The sequence below is a fragment of the Ictidomys tridecemlineatus genome, chromosome 10 (assembly GCF_052094955.1).
Source record: "Ictidomys tridecemlineatus isolate mIctTri1 chromosome 10, mIctTri1.hap1, whole genome shotgun sequence".
Lineage (NCBI taxonomy): Eukaryota > Metazoa > Chordata > Mammalia > Rodentia > Sciuridae > Ictidomys > Ictidomys tridecemlineatus.
Window position 1 is genome coordinate 144,157,891 of NC_135486.1, and position 21,422 is coordinate 144,179,312.

The following is a 21,422-nucleotide window of genomic DNA, read 5'->3' on the forward strand; positions in this document are numbered from 1 at the left end:
AATTCTAGGTCTGCTGTCCTGGGGGTCTCCTGCTGTGGGGTGAGTGCTGCTGGGGTCTGCAGTGAATTCTAGGCCTGCTGTCCTGGGGGTCTCCTGCTGTGGGGTGAGTGCTGCTGGGGTCTGCAGTGAATTCTAGGCCTGCTGTCCTGGGGGTCTCCTGCTGTGGGGTGAGTACTGCTGGGGTCTGCAGTGAATTCTAGGCCTGCTGTCCTGGGGGTCTCCTGCTGTGGGGTGAGTACTGCTGGGGTCTGCAGTGAATTCTAGGCCTGCTGTCCTGGGGGTCTCCTGCTGTGGGGTGAGTGCTGCTGGGGTCTGCAGTGAATTCTAGGCCTGCTGTCCTGGGGGTCTCCTGCTGTGGGGTGAGTGCTGCTGGGGTCTGCTGTGAATTCTAGGCCTGCTGTCCTGGGGGTCTCCTGCTGTGGGGTGAGTACTGCTGGGGTCTGCAGTGAATTCTAGGCCTGCTGTCCTGGGGGTCTCCTGCTGTGGGGTGAGTACTGCTGGGGTCTGCAGTGAATTCTAGGCCTGCTGTCCTGGGGGTCTCCTGCTGTGGGGTGAGTACTGCTGGGGTCTGCAGTGAATTCTAGGCCTGCTGTCCTGGGGGTCTCCTGCTGTGGGGTGAGTACTGCTGGGGTCTGCAGTGAATTCTAGGCCTGCTGTCCTGGGGGTCTCCTGCTGTGGGGTGAGTACTGCTGGGGTCTGCAGTGAATTCTAGGTCTGCTGTCCTGGGGGGTCTCCTGCTGTGGGGTTAGTGCTGCTGGGGTCTGCAGTGAATTCTAGGCCTGCTGTCCTGGGGGGTCTCCTGCTGTGGGGTGAGTACTGCTGGGGTCTGCAGTGAATTCTAGGCCTGCTGTCCTGGGGGTCTCCTGCTGTGTGGTGAGTACTGCTGGGGTCTGCAGTGAATTCTAGGCCTGCTGTCCTGGGTGGTCTCCTTCTGTGGGGTGAGTACTGCTGGGGTCTGTAGTGAATAATAGGCCTGCTGTCCTGGGGGTCTCCTGCTGTGGGGTGAGTACTGCTGGGGTCTGCAGTGAATTCTAGGCCTGCTGTCCTGGGGGTCCCCTGCTGTGGGGTGAGTACTGCTGGGGTCTGCAATGAATTCTAGGCCTGCTGTCCTGGGGGTCTCCTGCTGTGGGGTGAGTACTGCTGGGGTCTGCAGTGAATTCTAGGCCTGCTGTCCTGGGGGTCTCCTGCTGTGGGGTGAGTACTGCTGGGGTCTGCAGTTCATTCTAGGCCTGCTGTCCTGGGGGTCCCCTGCTGTGGGGTGAGTACTGCTGGGGTCTGCAGTGAATTCTAGGTCTGCTGTCCTGGGGGTCTCCTGCTGTGGGGTGAGTACTGCTGGGGTCTGCAGTGAATTCTAGGCCTGCTGTCCTGGGGGTCTCCTGCTGTGGGGTGAGTACTGCTGGGGTCTGCAGTGAATTCTAGGCCTGCTGTCCTGGGGGTCTCCTGCTGTGGGGTGAGTACTGCTGGGGTCTGCAGTGAATTCTAGGCCTGCTGTCCTGGGGGTCTCCTGCTGTGGGGTGAGTGCTGCTGGGGTCTGCAGTGAATTCTAGGCCTGCTGTCCTGGGGGGTCTCCTGCTGTGGGGTGAGTACTGCTGGGGTCTGCAGTGAATTCTAGGCCTGCTGTCCTGGGGGTCTCCTGCTGTGGGGTGAGTGCTGCTGGGGTCTGCAGTGAATTCTAGGCCTGCTGTCCCGGGGGTCTCCTGCTGTGGGGTGAGTACTGCTGGGGTCTGCAGTGAATTCTAGGCCTGCTGTCCTGGGGGTCTCCTGCTGTGGGGTGAGTGCTGCTGGGGTCTGCAGTGAATTCTAGGCTTGCTGTCCTGGGGGTCTCCTGCTGTGGGGTGAGTGCTGCTGGGGTGTGCAGTGAATTCTAGGTCTGCTGTCCTGGGGGTCTCCTGCTGTGGGATGAGTACTGCTGGGGTCTGCAGTGAATTCTAGGCCTGCTGCCCTGGGGGTCTCCTGCTGTGGGGTGAGTGCTGCTGGGGTCTGCAGTGAATTCTAGGTCTGCTGTCCTGGGGGTCTCCTGCTGTGGGGTGAGTACTGCTGGGGTCTGCAGTGAATTCTAGGCCTGCTGTCCTGGGGGTCTCCTGCTGTGGGGTGAGTACTGCTGGGGTGTGCAGTGAATTCTAGGCCTGCTGTCCTGGGGGTCTCCTGCTGTGGGGTGAGTGCTGCTGGGGTCTGCAGTGAATTCTAGGCCTGCTGTCCTGGGGGTCTCCTGCTGTGGGGTGAGTACTGCTGGGGTGTGCAGTGAATTCTAGGCCTGCTGTCCTGGGGGTCTCCTGCTGTGGGGTGAGTACTGCTGGGGTCTGCAGTGAATTCTAGGCCTGCTGTCCTGGGGGTCTCCTGCTGTGGGGTGAGTACTGCTGGGGTGTGCAGTGAATTCTAGGCCTGCTGTCCTGGGGGTCTCCTGCTGTGGGGTGAGTACTGCTGGGGTCTGCAGTGAATTCTAGGCCTGCTGTCCTGGGGGTCTCCTGCTGTCGGGTGAGTACTGCTGGGGTCTGCAGTGGATAATAGGCCTGCTGTCCTGGGGGTCTCCTGCTGTGGGGTGAGTACTGCTGGGGTCTGCAGTGAATTCTAGGCCTGCTGTCCTGGGGGTCTCCTGCTGTGGGGTGAGTACTGCTGGGGTCTGCAGTGAATTCTAGGCCTGCTGTCCTGGGGGTCTCCTGCTGTGGGGTGAGTACTGCTGGGGTCTGCTGTGAATTCTAGGCCTGCTGTCCTAGGGGGTCTCCTGCTGTGGGGTGAGTACTGCTGGGGTCTGCAGTGAATTCTAGGTCTGCTGTCCTGGGGGTCTCCTGCTGTGGGGTGAGTACTGCTGGGGTGTGCAGTGAATTCTAGGCCTGCTGTCCTGGGGGTCTCCTGCTGTGGGGTGAGTGCTGCTGGGGTCTGCAGTGAATTCTAGGCCTGCTGTCCTGGGGGTCCCCTGCTGTGGGGTGAGTACTGCTGGGGTCTGCAGTGAATTCTAGGTCTGCTGTCCTGGGGGTCTCCTGCTGTGGGGTGAGTACTGCTGGGGTCTGCAGTGAATTCTAGGTCTGCTGTCCCGGGGGTCTCCTGCTGTGGGGTGAGTACTGCTGGGGTCTGCAGTGGATAATAGGCCTGCTGTCCTGGGGGTCTCCTGCTGTGGGGTGAGTACTGCTGGGGTCTGCAGTGAATTCTAGGCCTGCTGTCCTGGGGGTCTCCTGCTGTGGGGTGAGTACTGCTGGGGTCTGCAGTGAATTCTAGGCCTGCTGTCCTGGGGGTCTCCTGCTGTGGGGTGAGTACTGCTGGGGTCTGCAGTGAATTCTAGGCCTGCTGTCCTGGGGGTCTCCCGCTGTGGGGTGAGTACTGCTGGGGTCTGCAGTGAATTCTAGGTCTGCTGTCCTGGGGGGTCTCCCGCTGTGGGGTGAGTGCTGCTGGGGTCTGCAGTGAATTCTAGGTCTGCTGTCCTGGGGGTCTCCTGCTGTGGGGTGAGTACTGCTGGGGTCTGCAGTGAATTCTAGGCCTGCTGTCCTGGGGGTCTCCTGCTGTGGGGTGAGTACTGCTGGGGTCTGCAGTGAATTCTAGGCTTGCTGTCCTGGGGGGTCTCCTGCTGTGGGGTGAGTGCTGCTGGGGTCTGCAGTGAATTCTAGGCCTGCTGTCCTGGGGGTCTCCTGCTGTGGGGTGAGTACTGCTGGGGTCTGCAGTGAATTCTAGGCCTGCTGTCCTGGGGGTCTCCTGCTGTGGGGTGAGTACTGCTGGGGTCTGCAGTGAATTCTAGGCTTGCTGTCCTGGGGGGTCTCCTGCTGTGGGGTGAGTGCTGCTGGGGTCTGCAGTGAATTCTAGGCCTGCTGCCCTGGGGGTCTCCTGCTGTGGGGTGAGTACTGCTGGGGTCTGCAGTGAATTCTAGGCCTGCTGTCCTGGGGGTCTCCTGCTGTGGGGTGAGTACTGCTGGGGTGTGCAGTGAATTCTAGGTCTGCTGTCCTGGGGGTCTCCTGCTGTGGGGTGAGTACTGCTGGGGTCTGCAGTGAATTCTAGGCCTGCTGTCCTGGGGGTCTCCTGCTGTGGGGTGAGTGCTGCTGGGGTCTGCAGTGAATTCTAGGCCTGCTGCCCTGGGGGTCTCCTGCTGTGGGGTGAGTACTGCTGGGGTCTGCAGTGAATTCTAGGCCTGCTGTCCTGGGGGTCTCCTGCTGTGGGGTGAGTACTGCTGGGGTGTGCAGTGAATTCTAGGTCTGCTGTCCTGGGGGTCTCCTGCTGTGGGGTGAGTACTGCTGGGGTCTGCAGTGAATTCTAGGCCTGCTGTCCTGGGGGTCTCCTGCTGTGGGGTGAGTACTGCTGGGGTCTGCAGTGAATTCTAGGCCTGCTGCCCTGGGGGTCTCCTGCTGTGGGGTGAGTACTGCTGGGGTCTGCAGTGAATTCTAGGCCTGCTGTCCTGGGGGTCTCCTGCTGTGGGGTGAGTACTGCTGGGGTGTGCAGTGAATTCTAGGTCTGCTGTCCTGGGGGTCTCCTGCTGTGGGGTGAGTACTGCTGGGGTCTGCAGTGAATTCTAGGCCTGCTGCCCTGGGGGTCTCCTGCTGTGGGGTGAGTACTGCTGGGGTCTGCAGTGAATTCTAGGCCTGCTGTCCTGGGGGTCTCCTGCTGTGGGGTGAGTACTGCTGGGGTGTGCAGTGAATTCTAGGTCTGCTGTCCTGGGGGTCTCCTGCTGTGGGGTGAGTACTGCTGGGGTCTGCAGTGAATTCTAGGCCTGCTGTCCTGGGGGTCTCCTGCTGTGGGGTGAGTACTGCTGGGGTCTGCAGTGAATTCTAGGCCTGCTGTCCTGGGGGTCTCCTGCTGTGGGGTGAGTACTGCTGGGGTCTGCAGTGAATTCTAGGCCTGCTGTCCTGGGGGTCTCCTGCTGTGGGGTGAGTGCTGCTGGGGTCTGCAGTGAATTCTAGGCCTGCTGTCCCGGGGGTCTCCTGCTGTGGGGTGAGTACTGCTGGGGTCTGCAGTGAATTCTAGGCCTGCTGTCCCGGGGGTCTCCTGCTGTGGGGTGAGTACTGCTGGGGTCTGCAGTGAATTCAAGCCTGCTGTCCCGGGGGTCTCCTGCTGTGGGGTGAGTACTGCTGGGGTCTGCAGTGAATTCTAGGCCTGCTGTCCTGGGGGGTCTCCTGCTGTGGGGTGAGTGCTGCTGGGGTCTGCAGTGAATTCTAGGCCTGCTGTCCCGGGGGTCTCCTGCTGTGGGGTGAGTACTGCTGGGGTCTGCAGTGAATTCTAGGCCTGCTGTCCTGGGGGTCTCCTGCTGTGGGGTGAGTGCTGCTGGGGTCTGCAGTGAATTCTAGGCCTGCTGTCCTGGGGGTCTCCTGCTGTGTGGTGAGTACTGCTGGGGTCTGCAGTGAATTCTAGGCCTGCTGTCCTGGGGGTCTCCTGCTGTGGGGTGAGTACTGCTGGGGTCTGCAGTGAATTCTAGGCCTGCTGTCCTGGGGGTCTCCTGCTGTGGGGTGAGTGCTGCTGGGGTCTGCAGTGAATTCTAGGCTTGCTGTCCTGGGGGTCTCCTGCTGTGGGGTGAGTACTGCTGGGGTCTGCAGTGAATTCTAGGCCTGCTGTCCTGGGGGTCTCCTGCTGTGGGGTGAGTACTGCTGGGGTCTGCAGTGAATTCTAGGCCTGCTGTCCTGGGGGTCTCCTGCTGTGGGGTGAGTACTGCTGGGGTCTGCAGTGAATTCTAGGCCTGCTGTCCTGGGGGTCTCCTGCTGTGGGGTGAGTACTGCTGGGGTCTGCAGTGAATTCTAGGCCTGCTGTCCCGGGGGTCTCCTGCTGTGGGGTGAGTACTGCTGGGGTCTGCAGTGAATTCTAGGCCTGCTGTCCTGGGGGTCTCCTGCTGTGGGGTGAGTACTGCTGGGGTCTGCAGTGAATTCTAGGTCTGCTGTCCTGGGGGTCTCCTGCTGTGGGGTGAGTACTGCTGGGGTCTGCAGTGGATAATAGGCCTGCTGTCCTGGGGGGTCTCCTGCTGTGGGATGAGTACTGCTGGGGTCTGCAGTGAATTCTAGGCCTGCTGTCCTGGGGGGTCTCCTGCTGTGGGGTGAGTACTGCTGGGGTCTGCAGTGAATTCTAGGCCTGCTGTCCTGGGGGTCTCCTGCTGTGGGGTGAGTACTGCTGGGGTCTGCAGTGAATTCTAGGCCTGCTGTCCTGGGGGTCTCCTGCTGTGGGGTGAGTACTGCTGGGGTCTGCAGTGAATTCTAGGCCTGCTGTCCTGGGGGGTCTCCTGCTGTGGGGTGAGTGCTGCTGGGGTCTGCAGTGAATTCTAGGCCTGCTGTCCTGGGGGTCTCCTGCTGTGGGGTGAGTACTGCTGGGGTCTGCAGTGAATTCTAGGCCTGCTGTCCTGGGGGTCTCCTGCTGTGGGGTGAGTGCTGCTGGGGTCTGCAGTGAATTCTAGGTCTGCTGTCCTGGGGGTCTCCCGCTGTGGGGTGAGTGCTGCTGGGGTCTGCAGTGAATTCTATGCCTGCTGTCCTGGGGGTCTCCTGCTGTGGGGTGAGTACTGCTGGGGTCTGCAGTGAATTCTAGGTCTGCTGTCCTGGGGGTCTCCTGCTGTGGGGTGAGTGCTGCTGGGGTCTGCAGTGAATTCTAGGCCTGCTGTCCTGGGGGTCTCCTGCTGTGGGGTGAGTACTGCTGGGGTCTGCAGTGAATTCTAGGCCTGCTGTGCTGGGGGTCTCCTGCTGTGGGGTGAGTGCTGCTGGGGTCTGCAGTGAATTCTAGGCCTGCTGTCCTGGGGGTCTCCTGCTGTGGGGTGAGTGCTGCTGGGGTCTGCAGTGAATTCTAGGCCTGCTGTCCTGGGGGTCTCCTGCTGTGGGGTGAGTACTGCTGGGGTCTGCAGTGAATTCTAGGCCTGCTGTCCTGGGGGGTCTCCTGCAGTGGGGTGAGTGCTGCTGGGGTCTGCAGTGAATTCTAGGCCTGCTGTCCTGGGGGGTCTCCTGCTGTGGGGTTAGTGCTGCTGGGGTCTGCAGTGAATTCTAGGCCTGCTGTCCTGGGGGTCTCCTGCTGTGGGGTGAGTACTGCTGGGGTCTGCAGTGAATTCTAGGTCTGCTGTCCTGGGGGTCTTCTGCTGTGGGGTGAGTACTGCTGGGGTCTGCAGTGAATTCTAGGCCTGCTGTCCTGGGGGTCTCCTGCTGTGGGGTGAGTGCTGCTGGGGTCTGCAGTGAATTCTAGGCTTGCTGTCCTGGGGGTCTCCTGCTGTGGGGTGAGTACTGCTGGGGTCTGCAGTGAATTCTAGGCCTGCTGTCCTGGGGGTCTCCTGCTGTGGGGTGAGTACTGCTGGGGTCTGCAGTGAATTCTAGGCCTGCTGTCCTGGGGGTCTCCTGCTGTGGGGTGAGTACTGCTGGGGTCTGCAGTGAATTCTAGGCCTGCTGTCCTGGGGGTCTCCTGCTGTGGGGTGAGTACTGCTGGGGTCTGCAGTGAATTCTAGGCCTGCTGTCCCGGGGGTCTCCTGCTGTGGGGTGAGTACTGCTGGGGTCTGCAGTGAATTCTAGGCCTGCTGTCCTGGGGGTCTCCTGCTGTGGGGTGAGTACTGCTGGGGTCTGCAGTGAATTCTAGGTCTGCTGTCCTGGGGGTCTCCTGCTGTGGGGTGAGTACTGCTGGGGTCTGCAGTGGATAATAGGCCTGCTGTCCTGGGGGGTCTCCTGCTGTGGGATGAGTACTGCTGGGGTCTGCAGTGAATTCTAGGCCTGCTGTCCTGGGGGGTCTCCTGCTGTGGGGTGAGTACTGCTGGGGTCTGCAGTGAATTCTAGGCCTGCTGTCCTGGGGGTCTCCTGCTGTGGGGTGAGTACTGCTGGGGTCTGCAGTGAATTCTAGGCCTGCTGTCCTGGGGGTCTCCTGCTGTGGGGTGAGTACTGCTGGGGTCTGCAGTGAATTCTAGGCCTGCTGTCCTGGGGGGTCTCCTGCTGTGGGGTGAGTGCTGCTGGGGTCTGCAGTGAATTCTAGGCCTGCTGTCCTGGGGGTCTCCTGCTGTGGGGTGAGTACTGCTGGGGTCTGCAGTGAATTCTAGGCCTGCTGTCCTGGGGGTCTCCTGCTGTGGGGTGAGTGCTGCTGGGGTCTGCAGTGAATTCTAGGTCTGCTGTGCTGGGGGTCTCCTGCTGTGGGGTGAGTGCTGCTGGGGTCTGCAGTGAATTCTAGGCCTGCTGTCCTGGGGGTCTCCTGCTGTGGGGTGAGTGCTGCTGGGGTCTGCAGTGAATTCTAGGCCTGCTGTCCTGGGGGTCTCCTGCTGTGGGGTGAGTACTGCTGGGGTCTGCAGTGAATTCTAGGCCTGCTGTCCTGGGGGGTCTCCTGCAGTGGGGTGAGTGCTGTTGGGGTCTGCAGTGAATTCTAGGCCTGCTGTCCTGGGGGGTCTCCTGCAGTGGGGTTAGTGCTGCTGGGGTCTGCAGTGAATTCTAGGCCTGCTGTCCTGGGGGTCTCCTGCTGTGGGGTGAGTACTGCTGGGGTCTGCAGTGAATTCTAGGTCTGCTGTCCTGGGGGTCTTCTGCTGTGGGGTGAGTACTGCTGGGGTCTGCAGTGAATTCTAGGCCTGCTGTCCTGGGGGTCTCCTGCTGTGGGGTGAGTACTGCTGGGGTCTGCAGTGAATTCTAGGCCTGCTGTCCTGGGGGTCTCCTGCTGTGGGGTGAGTACTGCTGGGGTCTGCAGTGAATTCTAGGCCTGCTGTCCTGGGGGTCTCCTGCTGTGGGGTGAGTACTGCTGGGGTCTGCAGTGAATTCTAGGCCTGCTGTCCTGGGGGTCTCCTGCTGTGGGGTGAGTGCTGCTGGGGTCTGCAGTGAATTCTAGGCCTGCTGTCCTGGGGGTCTCCTGCTGTGGGTTGAGTACTGCTGGGGTCTGCAGTGAATTCTAGGCCTGCTGTCCTGGGGGTCTCCTGCTGTGGGGTGAGTACTGCTGGGGTCTGCAGTGAATTCTAGGTCTGCTGTCCTGGGGGGTCTCCTGCTGTGGGGTTAGTGCTGCTGGGGTCTGCAATGGATTCTGGGCACCAGATTGGGGAGGGGTCTGTGCCCAGTCCTCATTCTGGGGAGGCAGCCGTTTGAGGATGCGCCAGACAGTAGCAAACTCGGCTTGTGCCAGGGGAGGAGCTGGGCCCAGGAGGCAGAGCCCTGGGCAGAGCCCCCTGGTCGGCTGAGGACGAGGGATCCTGGACTCCGGACTGTCTTAAAGCCCCAGTGGTGTCCAGTGCCCGGCTGGGGTGGAGAGTGCTCCTGACCACGCCTGCAGGAGACCACAGATGGGCATCTCAACCCAGGTCCACACCCCTGTTCCTGAATGCAGGAGGCTCTTGTGGATCAGAACCAACTCAGGGGGCTGAGGCAGGAGGATGGCCCTTGGGGTGTAGCTGAGGGGCAGGGCACCTGGGTCCATCCCCCAGGAGGCCAGGCTTGGCGTCCACCCCTCTGGGTGGAGCCTGAGGGCCGAGGGCGGAGCGCATGAGCTCCGGGGACTGGGGACTGGCTCACCCCTGCTGGGACCCCCTTTCTCTTCCTTATTAACTGGTCAAGGCACCCCCCCCCCAGAGGGAAGCCCCCGCACCAGCTTGGGCTGGGTCCTCTGGTCCTCTCCTGGACACGCACCCTCTGGACCCGCTCCTCTGACCACAGGGCAGTTTGGGCAGTGCTTCTCCCGGCGGGAACATTGTCCCTGTCGCAGCTGATGGACACGGAGGCCGTCTTCTGCTCTCACAGACAGTGTGGCCCCTGAAACATACGCGGCCCCTTGGTCAGTGAGTCGAGTGCTGCTCAGAGGCGTTTGTCCAGGGGACGAGCTTCCACTGGTGTCGCCAACCGGTCACCACAGTAACGCGCTCCTGCAGGGCTGGCGGGTCCTAGGGGTCCCCACCGCGGACATCCTCCCCTGGCTGCGGCTGGCCATCTCCTCTTCCGTGTGGTCCCTCCAGTGCCCCCTCGTCCAGCCAGCCTGCCTGTGCACCGTCTGCCCCACCGCCCACTCCCCTGGTCTGTCATTGGCCACCTCGCCAGCCGTGGCCGAGCTGACCAGCCCAGCGACTCACCCTCCAGCGCCCAGCCAGCCTCTAACTCTATGTCCAGCAGCTGTGCCCGCCTGAGTCCTCCCAGCCGCCAGCCCAGGAGTCTGACCCACGCGTCACCTCAGCTAGTTGACCCGTCCGTCCACTCACAGGCACACACAGTCCTGTCCTTCAGCCTGTCCCTTGATGACCCACCCATCTCCCGGCCTCTGCGCCCTCGTCCCCCAGCCTCGCGCCGGCTCCTGCCTGGCTGATCTGCTGCCCGCTGTCCTGAGCACCCCTCGGTGTCTTCAAAGGACCCGTCCACCCGTGCGTCCTGCGCTGGGCAGCCGGCCCCGTGGCTGCTCTCCCCCTGGCTGTGGCTCCTGTGCCCTGGCTGGGAGGCCGCAGTCCCCACCTCACCCTGGAGGTCCAGCGGGGCTGCCCCGTCACCTCTGGGCCCCGGGCCTCCCCCTGAGCTCCGCCTCTGTCCCCCGCTGGGGGCCCCTGCGGTCGGACCCCCTTCTCAGGCTCACCTTCCCTTTCAAGCCCTTTCTCTCCCTGGGGCAGCGTCCACAGCGAGGGCCACCTGGGGGCTGGGGCAGCACACAGTGTTCGTGTGCCCCGTGGCGGCGGGGGCTGGGCCTCTGGGTGTCCCTGGGGCCACAGTCGCAGGACAGAGGCCTCCTCCTCCTCCTCTGCCATCAGGCCCACTGTCAGAGTCCCCGCTGCCCACAGCTGGGCTGATGGTGGTGGCCACAGAGGGTCAGAGGTGGGGCCCACCGGGACGCCCTGCGTGGGGCAGCTCTGGGCCCTCGGTCGTTCCCTCTGCCCTTAACAGTGGCCCTGGGGGACCCTGCGCAGCGTCTGCACCCGGCTCTGCTCTTGGTCCTCTGCAGCTCTGGACGCTCACCTGTCAGGTGCCAGTTTCCCGTCCTGGCAGACCGGGGATGGCGACTGCCCCTCGTCACAGGGACACGGGAAGGATCAGCGGAGGGGTTGAGGTCCGGCCGTTGGCTCAGAGCCAGGCGTGGTGGCCAGGGCCCGCGCACGGAGCCCGCCGCCAGCCCCTTTCCTCACCCTGCGGGGCGGCTGGTGCCAGGAGGGCAGCCCTGGCCCAGGGGTGGGTAGTGGGGGTGGCCAGCCTGGTGACGAGTGGGTGGTGGACAGTCTGGAAGTCACTTGGTGGCCTGGCGGGTGGTCTGGGGCTGCCCGGCGGGGCCCCCCCCATCAGAGCTGAGGCTGGAGTTGAGACCCCTGGGCCGGTGGCTGAGAGGAGTCGGCGGGCACAGGTGCTGGACGTGCAGTCAGGTGCTGGACGTGCAGTCGGGTGCTGGCTGGGCGCTGGACGGTGGCACCCGGGCCCCAGTGTGCACTAGGCCCCTTGGGGAGTCGTCATGGTGCTGAGGACGTGACAAAGGGGCTTTTCTGGTGTCCGCCTCCAGACGGCCCGCGACACGGTGGCCTCAGGCTGTCCTGGCTCACACACCCCAGGGCCCAGCGTGACCCGCCCAGGTCTCGGGCAGCCCTCTCCGGCAGGGCCCGGCCCAGGTGCACCTGGCACCTCCGCTGCCCACACCCAGCTCGGTCCCTTCCGCAGAGCAGCTGCCCTCGGAGCTGTCACCAGGTTGACTTCTTAGCGTCCAGTGGCTTCTCGAGAGAACCGCCGCGTCCATGGGCCCTTCCTGCCCTCGGGGCCTGGACCACCCTGTCCGGGCCACTTTGCCCTCGAGCAGCACAGGGACCCTGCGTAGTGGGCTGAATGGGGGCCCCCAGAATCTCTGTCCCCATCCAGCCCCCGGAACCTGACAACGTGACTCTAGGGGAGAGCAGGCGGACTGTGGGGGCTCCTCCCGGGGTGCTGGCCGCCCTGGGAAGGCTTCCTGGGTCTCTGCCCCCCACGGCCCCGGCTCCTCGCTGCCGGCTCCCCGCCCCGTGGAGATGGCCAGCACTGCCAGGGACGCCCCTCCTTCCCAGGCCCCTCCGCAGACCTCGGGCGTGAGCCACCCCTGCCCCCGGGCTGCCCCTCGGGATGGAGCCTCATTTCGTTGTCAGGGCCCTGGTGACCGGCGCCTGGCGACTCCCCTGGGCCTGCGGGTGGACTCGCGGGGCCTGAGCAACAGGACAGACCTGCTCAGAGGCCTGAGGCGGGGGACTGTGGCCTCTGCAGGTCAGAGGTGGGTGGCCTGGCCCCAGCGTGGCCTCAGAGACCCCAGGGCTTCCCTGGAAATGCCCGCTCCCCAGCCCGTCCCCTCACCAGGGCCCTCATGGCCAGGTGGCCGATGCCCAGGGACGGCAGAGCCGATGGGAGCAGGGGGGCCAGGGGCAGGGGGCAGCAGACCCAGGCTTGGCCCTGAGCTCCCTGTGCCTGGCAGCCCCTCTCCGGGGGGAAGACGGGGGCACAGACGGTCCCCACAGAGGAACCAAGAGGAGCTCGAGGCTCCCGTGAGGCAGAGGGGACCCCAGGAGCCGGGGGCGAGATCTGCCCCAGTCAGACGCGCTCCACGTCAGGCCCAGGCCCCGTGTGGTTCGTGCTCTTAGCCTCACCTGAAGCAGACGGGGGCAGGCTGGGGCCCAGAGACACACAGTGACCTGCCCGGGGCCACACAGCAGAAAAGAAACGGGAACCCACAGGCTGGGCTCCCAAGCCAGGGCTCCTGAAGACCACGCTGTCCAGGCTCAGCATGGCCAACGGGGTCCCCCCAGGGGGACGTGGATCCCCGGGGGCTGGAAGAGGCCCCCTGCCCCAGAGATGGACGCTGAGCCGGCTTCCCAGCCCAGGCGCCCACTTTCCACCCACTGGGCAGGAGCAAGGCCACTGTGCCCAGAGCTGGCCTCCCTCAGGGCCAGCTCCCTCGCCCCCTCCCTGCGTGCAGAGCCCTGGGGGAGGCAGGGGACACCCGAGAGGGGAGCTCCTGGGGGACATTTTATTGACTCTTCTCTGGAGGTTCTCGCTGGGCCGGCGGCGGGCACCCCTGCTGGGCATCTGGCGGTGAGGAGTGCGGCGGCGGGCACCTTCCCGGGCCTCTGGCGTTAGGCGTGCGTCTGCTTGGCCTCGGGGCTCTGCGGGGCCCCCGGGCTGTCCTCGGCGCTCCCCTCCTGCCTCTCGGGCTCCATCAGCAGCAGCTGGCCCTGCACGGGGAGCTGCTCCTCCTCGTCCTCCTCCTCCTCCTCGTCCTCCTCCTCCTCGTCCTCCTCCTCCTCCTCCCCCTCCCCCTCTGACGACAGGGAGAAGTTATCCTGGCTCACGCAGGCCACCAGCTTCTTCATGGACGACTCGTGGCCCCGGCTGTGGCCCGTGCCCTGGCCGGTGCCGTGGCCCGTGCTGAGCTTGGCGCATCGGGAACCCATGGTCCACTCTGCCCGTCTCTCTGGACTAGGAGGGAGGCGGCCGGGGGGTGGAGGGGCAGTGAGGCGGACAGAGTGCTGACATCACAAAGGGGCCCTGGAGCCCGCCCCACCCAGCACCCAAGGCAGAGCGGGCAGCTGGGCCGGGGGAGGTCTGTCCAGTGCTACCCGCCCCGTCTGGCCTCCTGGGCCTGGACACTTGCCCTCTCAGCTGAGCGCCGGGGGTGCCGAGAGCCGGGGATAGTGTGCAGACAGGGTCAGGAGAGAGGCTGCCCCTCGGGGCTGGCAAGGGGTGGGCTTCCTGACCCACTGACGTGGCAGTGACTCACGGTGTGCCTCAAGTGCACCCCACACTGTGCCCCCTGCAGGCCGGGCTGCGGCTCCGTGGCAGGGCGCGGCGGCAGGGCCCGGGGCGCGGTTCCCAGCACACACAAAACCCCTCCTGACTGTTAGTGTGTCCTCCAACATCCCGAAAGGCAGTGCCCAGGCTCTGTGGGGCCCCAGGTCTCGGTGGACACAGGGGAACTGCCCACTGGCGGGGTGGCGGGGTGGGAGGAGCCAGGACCGCCGTGGAGGGGTCTTGCTAGGTCTGGTGCCACGCACCTGTGATGCCAGCTGCGAGGGAGGCTGAGGCAGGAGGACCTCTAGGTCAAGGCCAGGGGCTAGTGGCCTTGTAGGAAGAGGCCCTGGATTTCATCCCCAGCACTGACTTGTCATAATGACCCTCTGAGATGTCCACCTCAGTCTGAGAGCCAGTGACAGCTACTGTGCCTCTTGTCTAGGTGGGCTAGTGTCCCTGTCAGAAGGCGGCAGAGTTCGGACACGTGGAGTGACGGGCAGATGGAGTCCCACCGGAGCCCCAGCCCGGGCCCAGCCCTGCTGCGGTCCGCCTCGTCCTTGCTGGAGCACACCCGACCTGCCTCCCCCCTCGGGCTCTTGCAGCCCTCTGCTGCTCACGTCACCCGTCCACCCCGGGGCTGGACTGAGCTCCACAGTGGCCCTTTAGTCGGGTGGACTTCCTGGAGGAAGGGCCGTGACCCGCCAAGGAGACCCGGCGGCCGGGTTCGCACCAGTCTTTATTGGGCAGGTGACTGCTCGTGGCTCCTGGGCAGCTCGGGGCTCGGCGTGCGCACAGGAGGGGTGTCAGGGCCTCGCGCTCCTTGGGCAGGTGACTCGGCTTCCCCCGGGCTTCGGGCGGGGTCACTACCGCCTCCTGCACCTCCTCTTCCTCCTGACTCTTCTGCAGACTTTGGGAAAGAGAAGCCGTTCCTGGACCCCATGGGCTCCTCCCCCCGCCTCCCGCCCGGGGTGCGGCCTGGGCCGCGCGTGGGCACGCACCTCGGTAGCAGCGGCAGCACCGCCGCCTGTACCTGCACCTGCAGCGCCTGCGGTGCCTCTGGCAGGAATGGCGGCACCTGTGGATCCGCTGCAGCCTCCGCCGGGAGCAGGGCCTGCGCCTGTACTGGCAGCTCCTCTGTGTCCTCCCGAAGGCCTCGGCGGGCTCCTGGGTCAGCGCCTGCCCCTGCTCCTGCTCCCGCTCCGGGTCCTCACATCCCGCGTCCTGCCTGGGCCCCTGCTGCAGACGGTCACCGGGGTTCCTCACGCGGCATCGGACCATGGCGTCTGCGGCTCGGGGGCAGACCCGGGGCACCTGGGCTGAGGCTGCGGCTGGCCGTGGCGGGAGGAGGGCTGGGGCCCGCCTGCTCCTGGTGTTGCTGTTGGTCTGCTCGGTGGGGCTCTCGGGGCCCGTATATAAAGGGGGCCCCACTATGACCTGGCGGCCCTGCCCAGCCCCCTCTGTGAGGGCGACTCAGGGCAGGGCCCACCGCCCGGCACACCTGGTGGGATCGGGCCAGGTGGCCTCTTGCCTGGCCTGTAACGTGTGTCCCCTGGAGCCAGAGGACCCTCGGATCCCGAGAGCCACGGCTTTTCCTGTCCCGGTCAAGCCTCAACCGGTCAGGGTTCGTCCAGAGGTGCCACTCCTCAGTGTCCTGCTGTGATCTCAGGCTTGAGGTGGCCACTGTTTGCATGACATGACTGCATAATGGCCGCATGCCCGGAGGTGACCGCTCCTCCCCAGCCTCCCTCCCTTGGTTTCCAGGAGACCCGCGTCCACCGTTTCTTTTTCCCTCTCCCACTTGCACATAGTGACCCTTGACCTGGTGGCCTCACGTTCCCGCCATTGACCGGCAGGGGACATTCTTTATGGCTGAATAAAACTCCACTGTGTACACAGACCATCTTGTCCACTGATGGACACGGGGCTGGTGCCACATTTGGCTGCCGTGAACACAGAAACGCGGGTGTCCCTGCCGAATGCTGATACCGAGGACCGGCTCAGCCGGGTCTTCCGAGGGCCCTCCGTGCACTTTCCGTAGCAGACGTACTGACGCGCACTCCCACCCGCCTCGCACTCCCACCCCCGCGCAGACGTGCACACATTGATTTGAAAAGCGTTTCCTTGGCCCGTTTATTAATTGGGTCACTTGCAGATGCTACAGAGACCGCCCCTCCTCAGGGGCGCTGTGTTAAGATGGCAGAGCTCTGAGGATCCCTAAGGGTCCCGCTGACCAAGTCACTGGCCGCGTCTGAAGCTGGAGTGATGCCCACGTGTCCTGGGAGTCAGGGAGGTCTGTGGTGCGGGGCGCAGATGGAGGTCCAGCCTCTTCCTCCTCCGTGGCGAGACCCACTTAACCGGGCCCTGTGGAGGCCCAGGGAGCACTCAGTGTCCAGCACCAAACTCAGACACCAAGCCCTGTCCGTAGGAACGCGCCCCTGGCGGCCTTGGGTACATGACGGGTTTGTGTAACGTGTGTCGCGTGAGATCCCCGCGACGTCCATGGAATCCTAGCAGCTGAGGGCAGGAGGATGGGGCGGACGGCACCAGGCGCCCCCCGCCGAGCCGGGTCCTGGTCCCCGACTGAGCGCGCTGTCTCACAGGGCTAAGGGGACTTGGCGCAGGTGTGAGAGTGGGGAGGGGTCTCAGAGCATGGGCCACGGCTGAGGGAGGCCGCGAGCCAGGAGCGCAGGTGGCCGCTGGCCCCTGGGAAAGGCAAGGAGAGGGCTCTCCCCCAAACCTCCTGGCGGCACCTGAAGACCTGTCTTAAAGACCCGAGTCCAGGACGGGACTGGACTCGTCCTCAGGCCGCCTCAGGCTTTGGTGACAGGGCCGCGCTAGGTGGCCCAGGGTGGCTTGGAACTCTCGGTCCTCCTGCCTCAGCCTCCCACGTGGCTGGTCCCACAGCGAGTGGCCCGGCTCCGTTTTCCCCTCAGACCTGCAGGACTAAGGTAATGGACCTGTCTTCTACCAACAGCAGCCATGAGAGGGACGGAGGGCTCAACGGGCAGCCCTGACCAGGGCCAGCGCCGTCCCCTCAGCCTCCCCTGGGGCCCTGGTAAACCACCAGTGACCAGAGCTCACCCCAGGTGCCGCTCGCTGGGAATCTCCAGTTAGAGCTTGAGGGTCAAGATGGAGTCCACCTGCCACCCTCCCGGGACATGGCCGGGTCACCAGAGCAGCCTGGCTGCCGCTGCCGCGCGGGCTCAGTCGAGGACCGGAGCTGGGCACTCGGCGGGCACACAGAGGGCTCACGTGCCGGGAGCCAGGCGGGCCTGTCCTTCGGGGGACTGGTCTTGAGTTCCGGTGGCTGATGAGGTGCCACGGGAAGACCACCCTGGGCGCTTCGGGGGGCGGAGGGCTGGGCTTTCCCGGCCTGTGACGGGGCCTGTCAGACCAAGTCCAAGTCCGGTCGCTCTTGGGTCCAGGTGTCCAGCCCCGGCGGCCATCTCCACTCGCTGTGGGAACTCGGGGGTAGGCAGTGTCCTGAGGGAGCGTGGCCCAGGCAGCGCGGTGGGCAAGTGCCCCGTCCTTGGCCGTGACGGTGTGCCCCCGTGTGGCGCCATTGAGGACCAGGTGGAGTCCAGCCTGCTAACCCGCCAGCTGGACGCGCCGTCCAGATACTCACCTGGAGGGCTCCTGACAGGTGACCGACTTGCGACTCACCTCTGGGCTGACATGGACCCGGGTGGCACTTTGTGAGGTCACGGGCCTCTCTCGTGGGTGGTGCTGGTCCCCGAGCCCAGGGCCCGGCGTGCGCTGGGCAAGCGCTGTGACGAGGCCCTCCCCCACCGTCCCCCACACAGGGGTCACTTGGACCGGCTCTGGGGCCCGAGACACCCTCAGGAGCTGCCCAGCGCCGAGGTACACACTCCTGCGGGGGCCGTTCCGCACGCGCTGTGGCCGTCGGGGTGGCCCGGGAGGCGGATGGCACGGGAGACGCCCCCCCCGCCCCCCAGCCCCCGAGGCCCCTCTCAAGGACCAGGAGACGTTGGGTGGGATGATTTTCGACATTTATTGACAGGTGGCATTGTCCCTCAGCAGGCTCCTGTTTTCACTGAACGGCGGCGGCATTTCCCAGACGTGGCAGGAGGGTCTCGCGGTTTGGTGACATTCCCGGGCAGGACTTGCGTGGTCTGGCTACGCTGCCCGTCTCAGTACCTCCTGCACCTCAGGGTGTACGTGCGGCGGCAGCACCCTAGGGGGACAGAGAGGCGTCAGGGGAGGCCCGCCCCGGCCCCCCACCCCGGGCCGCGCCCTTACTTAAGGCTCTCCGCCTGCGGCAGCAACGCCTCCTCCGTCGGCGACATCTCCGTCTGCGGCGGCGGCATCTGCTGCGGCAGGGGGCGCGGCAGCATATGTATCGTGCCATGGCCAGGGTGGACTGGGCTACGCGGGCTCAGGGCAGGAGCCGGCCAACCTGTGAGCAGGTGGAACTGCGTGGGCTGAGGGCCAGGCCCGGCCGGCTCCTCTTATAGACCCAGGGCCCCCTGGGCATTGTGAGGTCAGGGGCCGCCACCTCACAGACCAGGGCCCCGCCTCCCGTCCATAGATGGGCAGGGGCGGGGAGGGCGGCCCCCCGGCCTGCGGGTCACAGCCACAGGGACCCAGGGTGACCTCTGCGTCAGGGCAGCCTCCGCTCCTCGCCCACCGGCCAATCCCCACTGGGTCCTGCTGGGGCTGGGCTCTGAAGGGCCCTGGGGTCAGGGATGGAGTGGCCCCTGGATGGGCAGGAGTGAGATGGGCGCAGGACGGGGACCCTGGGGGCCTGGGGGCCAGCGCTAGGGGGCCCCGTGAGGGGGTGACCGGGCGGGACAGCTGCTCGGTGGGCACAGTCCGGGAGCCCCGAGGCCACGCGGCTGTGGGCTGGGACATGGTGGGGACTTCACCTCCACCAGGAAGTAAAGGCCGAGGGGCCACAGGCAGTGGACGGGGACGGGGTGTGGGTGGGGGACCTGCCCCTCGGGCTTCGTCAGACACGGCCCCTGTCCCCCTGCGTCATCGGGTGCAAGTGCAGCCACTGAGAGTTGGGGCCACCGGGGGGGCACAGTGTGTGTGGGGGTGACCGGCCACAGATGTCCTCCTGTGGTCCTGAAGGTGTCCGGGGAGAGGGAGCAGGGACGAGCCAGCGGGCAGCTGTCAGCCACCCAGTTCACGGCGGCCCCCCTGCAGCCCCGCTGCTGCCCACGGGCCTTTGTCCAACTGAGCTGCTCGGTCCCCTTCCCTGATAAGTGGGAGGGCACCGAAGGCCACCGAAGGCCACCTCGGCCCTGCTGGAACCCAGCCTCCCGCTGCCCGCTGTCCGGCAGGAGGGAGGGGCGGGAGGAGGGGTCCTCTCCCGGCCTCAGATGGGGCGGAGGAAGGACAGAGGGACACCAGGTGGGCAGTCTGCTCCTGGCCCTCTCGGCATCGGGTCCGAGGGGCTGTGCTGGCCCCAGAGGTGAGAGTCCATGTTCCCTCGCCGACTGGGTCAGTGGCGTCCTGGTCCCCGGCCCTCGCACACCCGACTCTTCCTCGCTTTCTGATTGAGCTGGGGATGGAACCAGGGCCTCCCCAGGGCGCAGTGGCCGTCGCCCCCTGAGCGGCACCCCAGCCCCGCGGTGCTGTCACGGGGTGACCCACAGGGTCTCAGAGAAGCCCCGCCCCCTCTGAGGACCAGGACTTCAGGACAGAGGGTGGACCCCTGGGTAAGTGCCTGCCAGGTCCTGTCCCCAGCCCGGGGACGCAGCACCAGCAGGACTGTGGGTCCCGGGAGCACCTCCCAGGGGCAGGTTTGTGCAGGTGAGCCAACAGGAGCTTGGAACCCATCACGGACACCCGTCAAGGTGGGCGTGGCGGGCGCCTGGGCGGTGACTGGGAGGAGGCGACACTTAAGACTCAGCTTGTAGAACAGGTAGTTTACACCCAGGGTCTAGAGCAAGGGCACTGGGCAGCATCCGAGTGGTTCCAGCGACATGTGGTGGTACAGATAAAAAGACCGCTCCAAGAGACGCTCGGTGTGCACACGGGAGGCCGAGGCAGGAGGACGGCAAGGGCCAAGCCAGCCTCGGCCATGGCGAGGCCCTGAGCACCTCAGGGAGACCCTGTCTCTAAACAAAACACAAAATAGGGCTGGGATGCGGCTCAGCGGTGGAGGGCCCCTGAGTTCGATCCTCAGTACCCCAAAAGAAAAAGCCACGGAAAAACAGCGCTCCGTCCTAAACACGTTCCATTTGGCTGTTTCTGTCGACAAGTGGCGTTTATTTCCCTGGTGTGACAAAGAGGAAGGATCATGGGTATTTAGGAAAAGCCAGATTTTACCTTCAGCACCGGCGGCTTCATTCAAACCAATTCGGGGCAACCTCAAACACATTGATCCAGATTAAACACAAAGGGCACTTAACAGGGCTGCTCTGGAAACGAAGAACATGACAAGAGCATTCAGATTCCTAAACGTGTTCAAGAGGTCACGGGCACCCAAGGATTAGAAATGTCACTCTCCAGGGCTTCAGAATCCCCAGGCCCAGAGTTGAGGTGACACTGGAGGGGAGGGTGCCGAGGTGGCAGGAGCTGTGGGTGCCCGCTGTCCCGGGAGGCCCTGTCCTACACAGCTGTTGGGGCCCGGCACCTGCAGCTTCTACCAGGTCCTGAGTGTCGCGCGTCGGCACTGGGCAGAGGGACAGGCTTAACAGTGGAACCCAGCGGCCGTGGGGGCACCAGGAGGGGCGGCCCTGGAGCTGACTGGCCTCTGGCCTCTCAGGGGGTCGGCGCGCGGTCCCCTGGCTGGCCCAGCCCTTGCCGCTCTCGGATGTTCTGTTATCTGCCCCCCTCCCCCCCAGGAGAGGGACCTCCTGGGGCCACCCTAGGGCTGACGTGGGACCAGTGTGCAGAAGCAGTCACGGCCCCCTCTCAGGGTCCTTTTCCCGTGATTTCTAGACAGACACACCCCCTGGCCACCCTGTGGGTACGGTCACCAGACCCGGCCAGCTTCCCCTGCCGGATCCCAAGAGGACCCCCGCTCTGCCCCACGGCCCTGGGGGGGCAGTCACATGGCACGTGCTGACCCCTGCCCGCCCACCCCCACACCTGTGACGTCACAGTGGTCACCCACACGGCCACCTGCTCCAGGGGCGTCTGCAGAGAGGGGAAGGGGAGGGGGCGTGCCCCCCTGCTGTCAGGAAAGCCAGGCAGAGACGTCCCAGATGGGGACGTTGGCGGGGACACACCCCCACAGCCAGGGTCCCCCATGGAGCCGTGGGCAGGGCGCAGGCACCGAGCAGCCCTGGCGGAGGACGAGGGCCTAGGGTGTCCCCACGCAGAGGGGACAGAGGGGACGGAGGGGACGGAGGGGACGGAAGGGTGCGCCTGGGCTGGAGCTGCCTTGGTCCAGGGTCACCTCTGGGGGGAGGGCCGCTGGCCAGTGCTGTGACTGAGCTGGGTCTGTCTGGAGGAGACCGCGCTGCGTGGGGACCTCGGGAAGTGCCCTCGGGTGCGGCCAGGGCTGGTCACCAGCCTCTCTCCCTGGGACTCGTCTGTCTGCAGGGTCGAGGTGGCAGCCCACCCGAGATGGGGACGTCACACGTCACCCCCGGGGCAGATGTCGGTGACAGCTGTTGGCGTCCCCGGCTCCGGAGACGCCTCTGGTACCTCAGGGTGGACTCACAGACCGTCCAACTGGGCTGCGGTCAGATGTGACCGTTTGGTTGCTCAGACCATTTGGCCTGGTGTCGGGGACTTGGACAGGCTGCGCCCCCTGGACGCACCCCGCACCACGAGCCTCGGGGCCCCTTTGCCTTCTGACCCTGCAGGGCCCCAGGCCCACCTGCCTGACCCAGAGTGGACACAGGG

The 21,422-nt window shown here is 65.1% G+C and overlaps 1 protein-coding gene and 1 long non-coding RNA gene across 2 annotated transcripts; both read right to left on the minus strand.

Moving 5' to 3' along the window:
• Window positions 1–12,941: 12,941 nt before the first annotated feature.
• Prm3 (protamine 3) lies at window positions 12,942–13,394 on the minus strand. The gene has a single exon (XM_005327184.3). The coding sequence runs from the start codon at window positions 13,259–13,261 to the stop codon at window positions 12,944–12,946; it is 318 nt and encodes a 105-aa protein (XP_005327241.1). The 5' UTR covers window positions 13,262–13,394; the 3' UTR covers window positions 12,942–12,943.
• Window positions 13,395–17,591: 4,197 nt separating this feature from the next.
• Window positions 17,592–20,628, minus strand: LOC120887442 (uncharacterized). Its single transcript, XR_013427154.1, has 2 exons — window positions 17,859–20,628; window positions 17,592–17,793 (listed from the first exon to the last, which is right to left on the minus strand). It is a non-coding gene; the product is annotated as an uncharacterized LOC120887442 (long non-coding RNA).
• Between the last annotated feature and the right edge of the window lie 794 nt (window positions 20,629–21,422).

Coding starts and splice junctions, on each gene's coding strand:
- Prm3 (XM_005327184.3), bottom strand. CDS start 13,261: ATGGGTTCCCGATGCGCCAAGCTCAGCACGGGCCACGGCACCGGCCAG.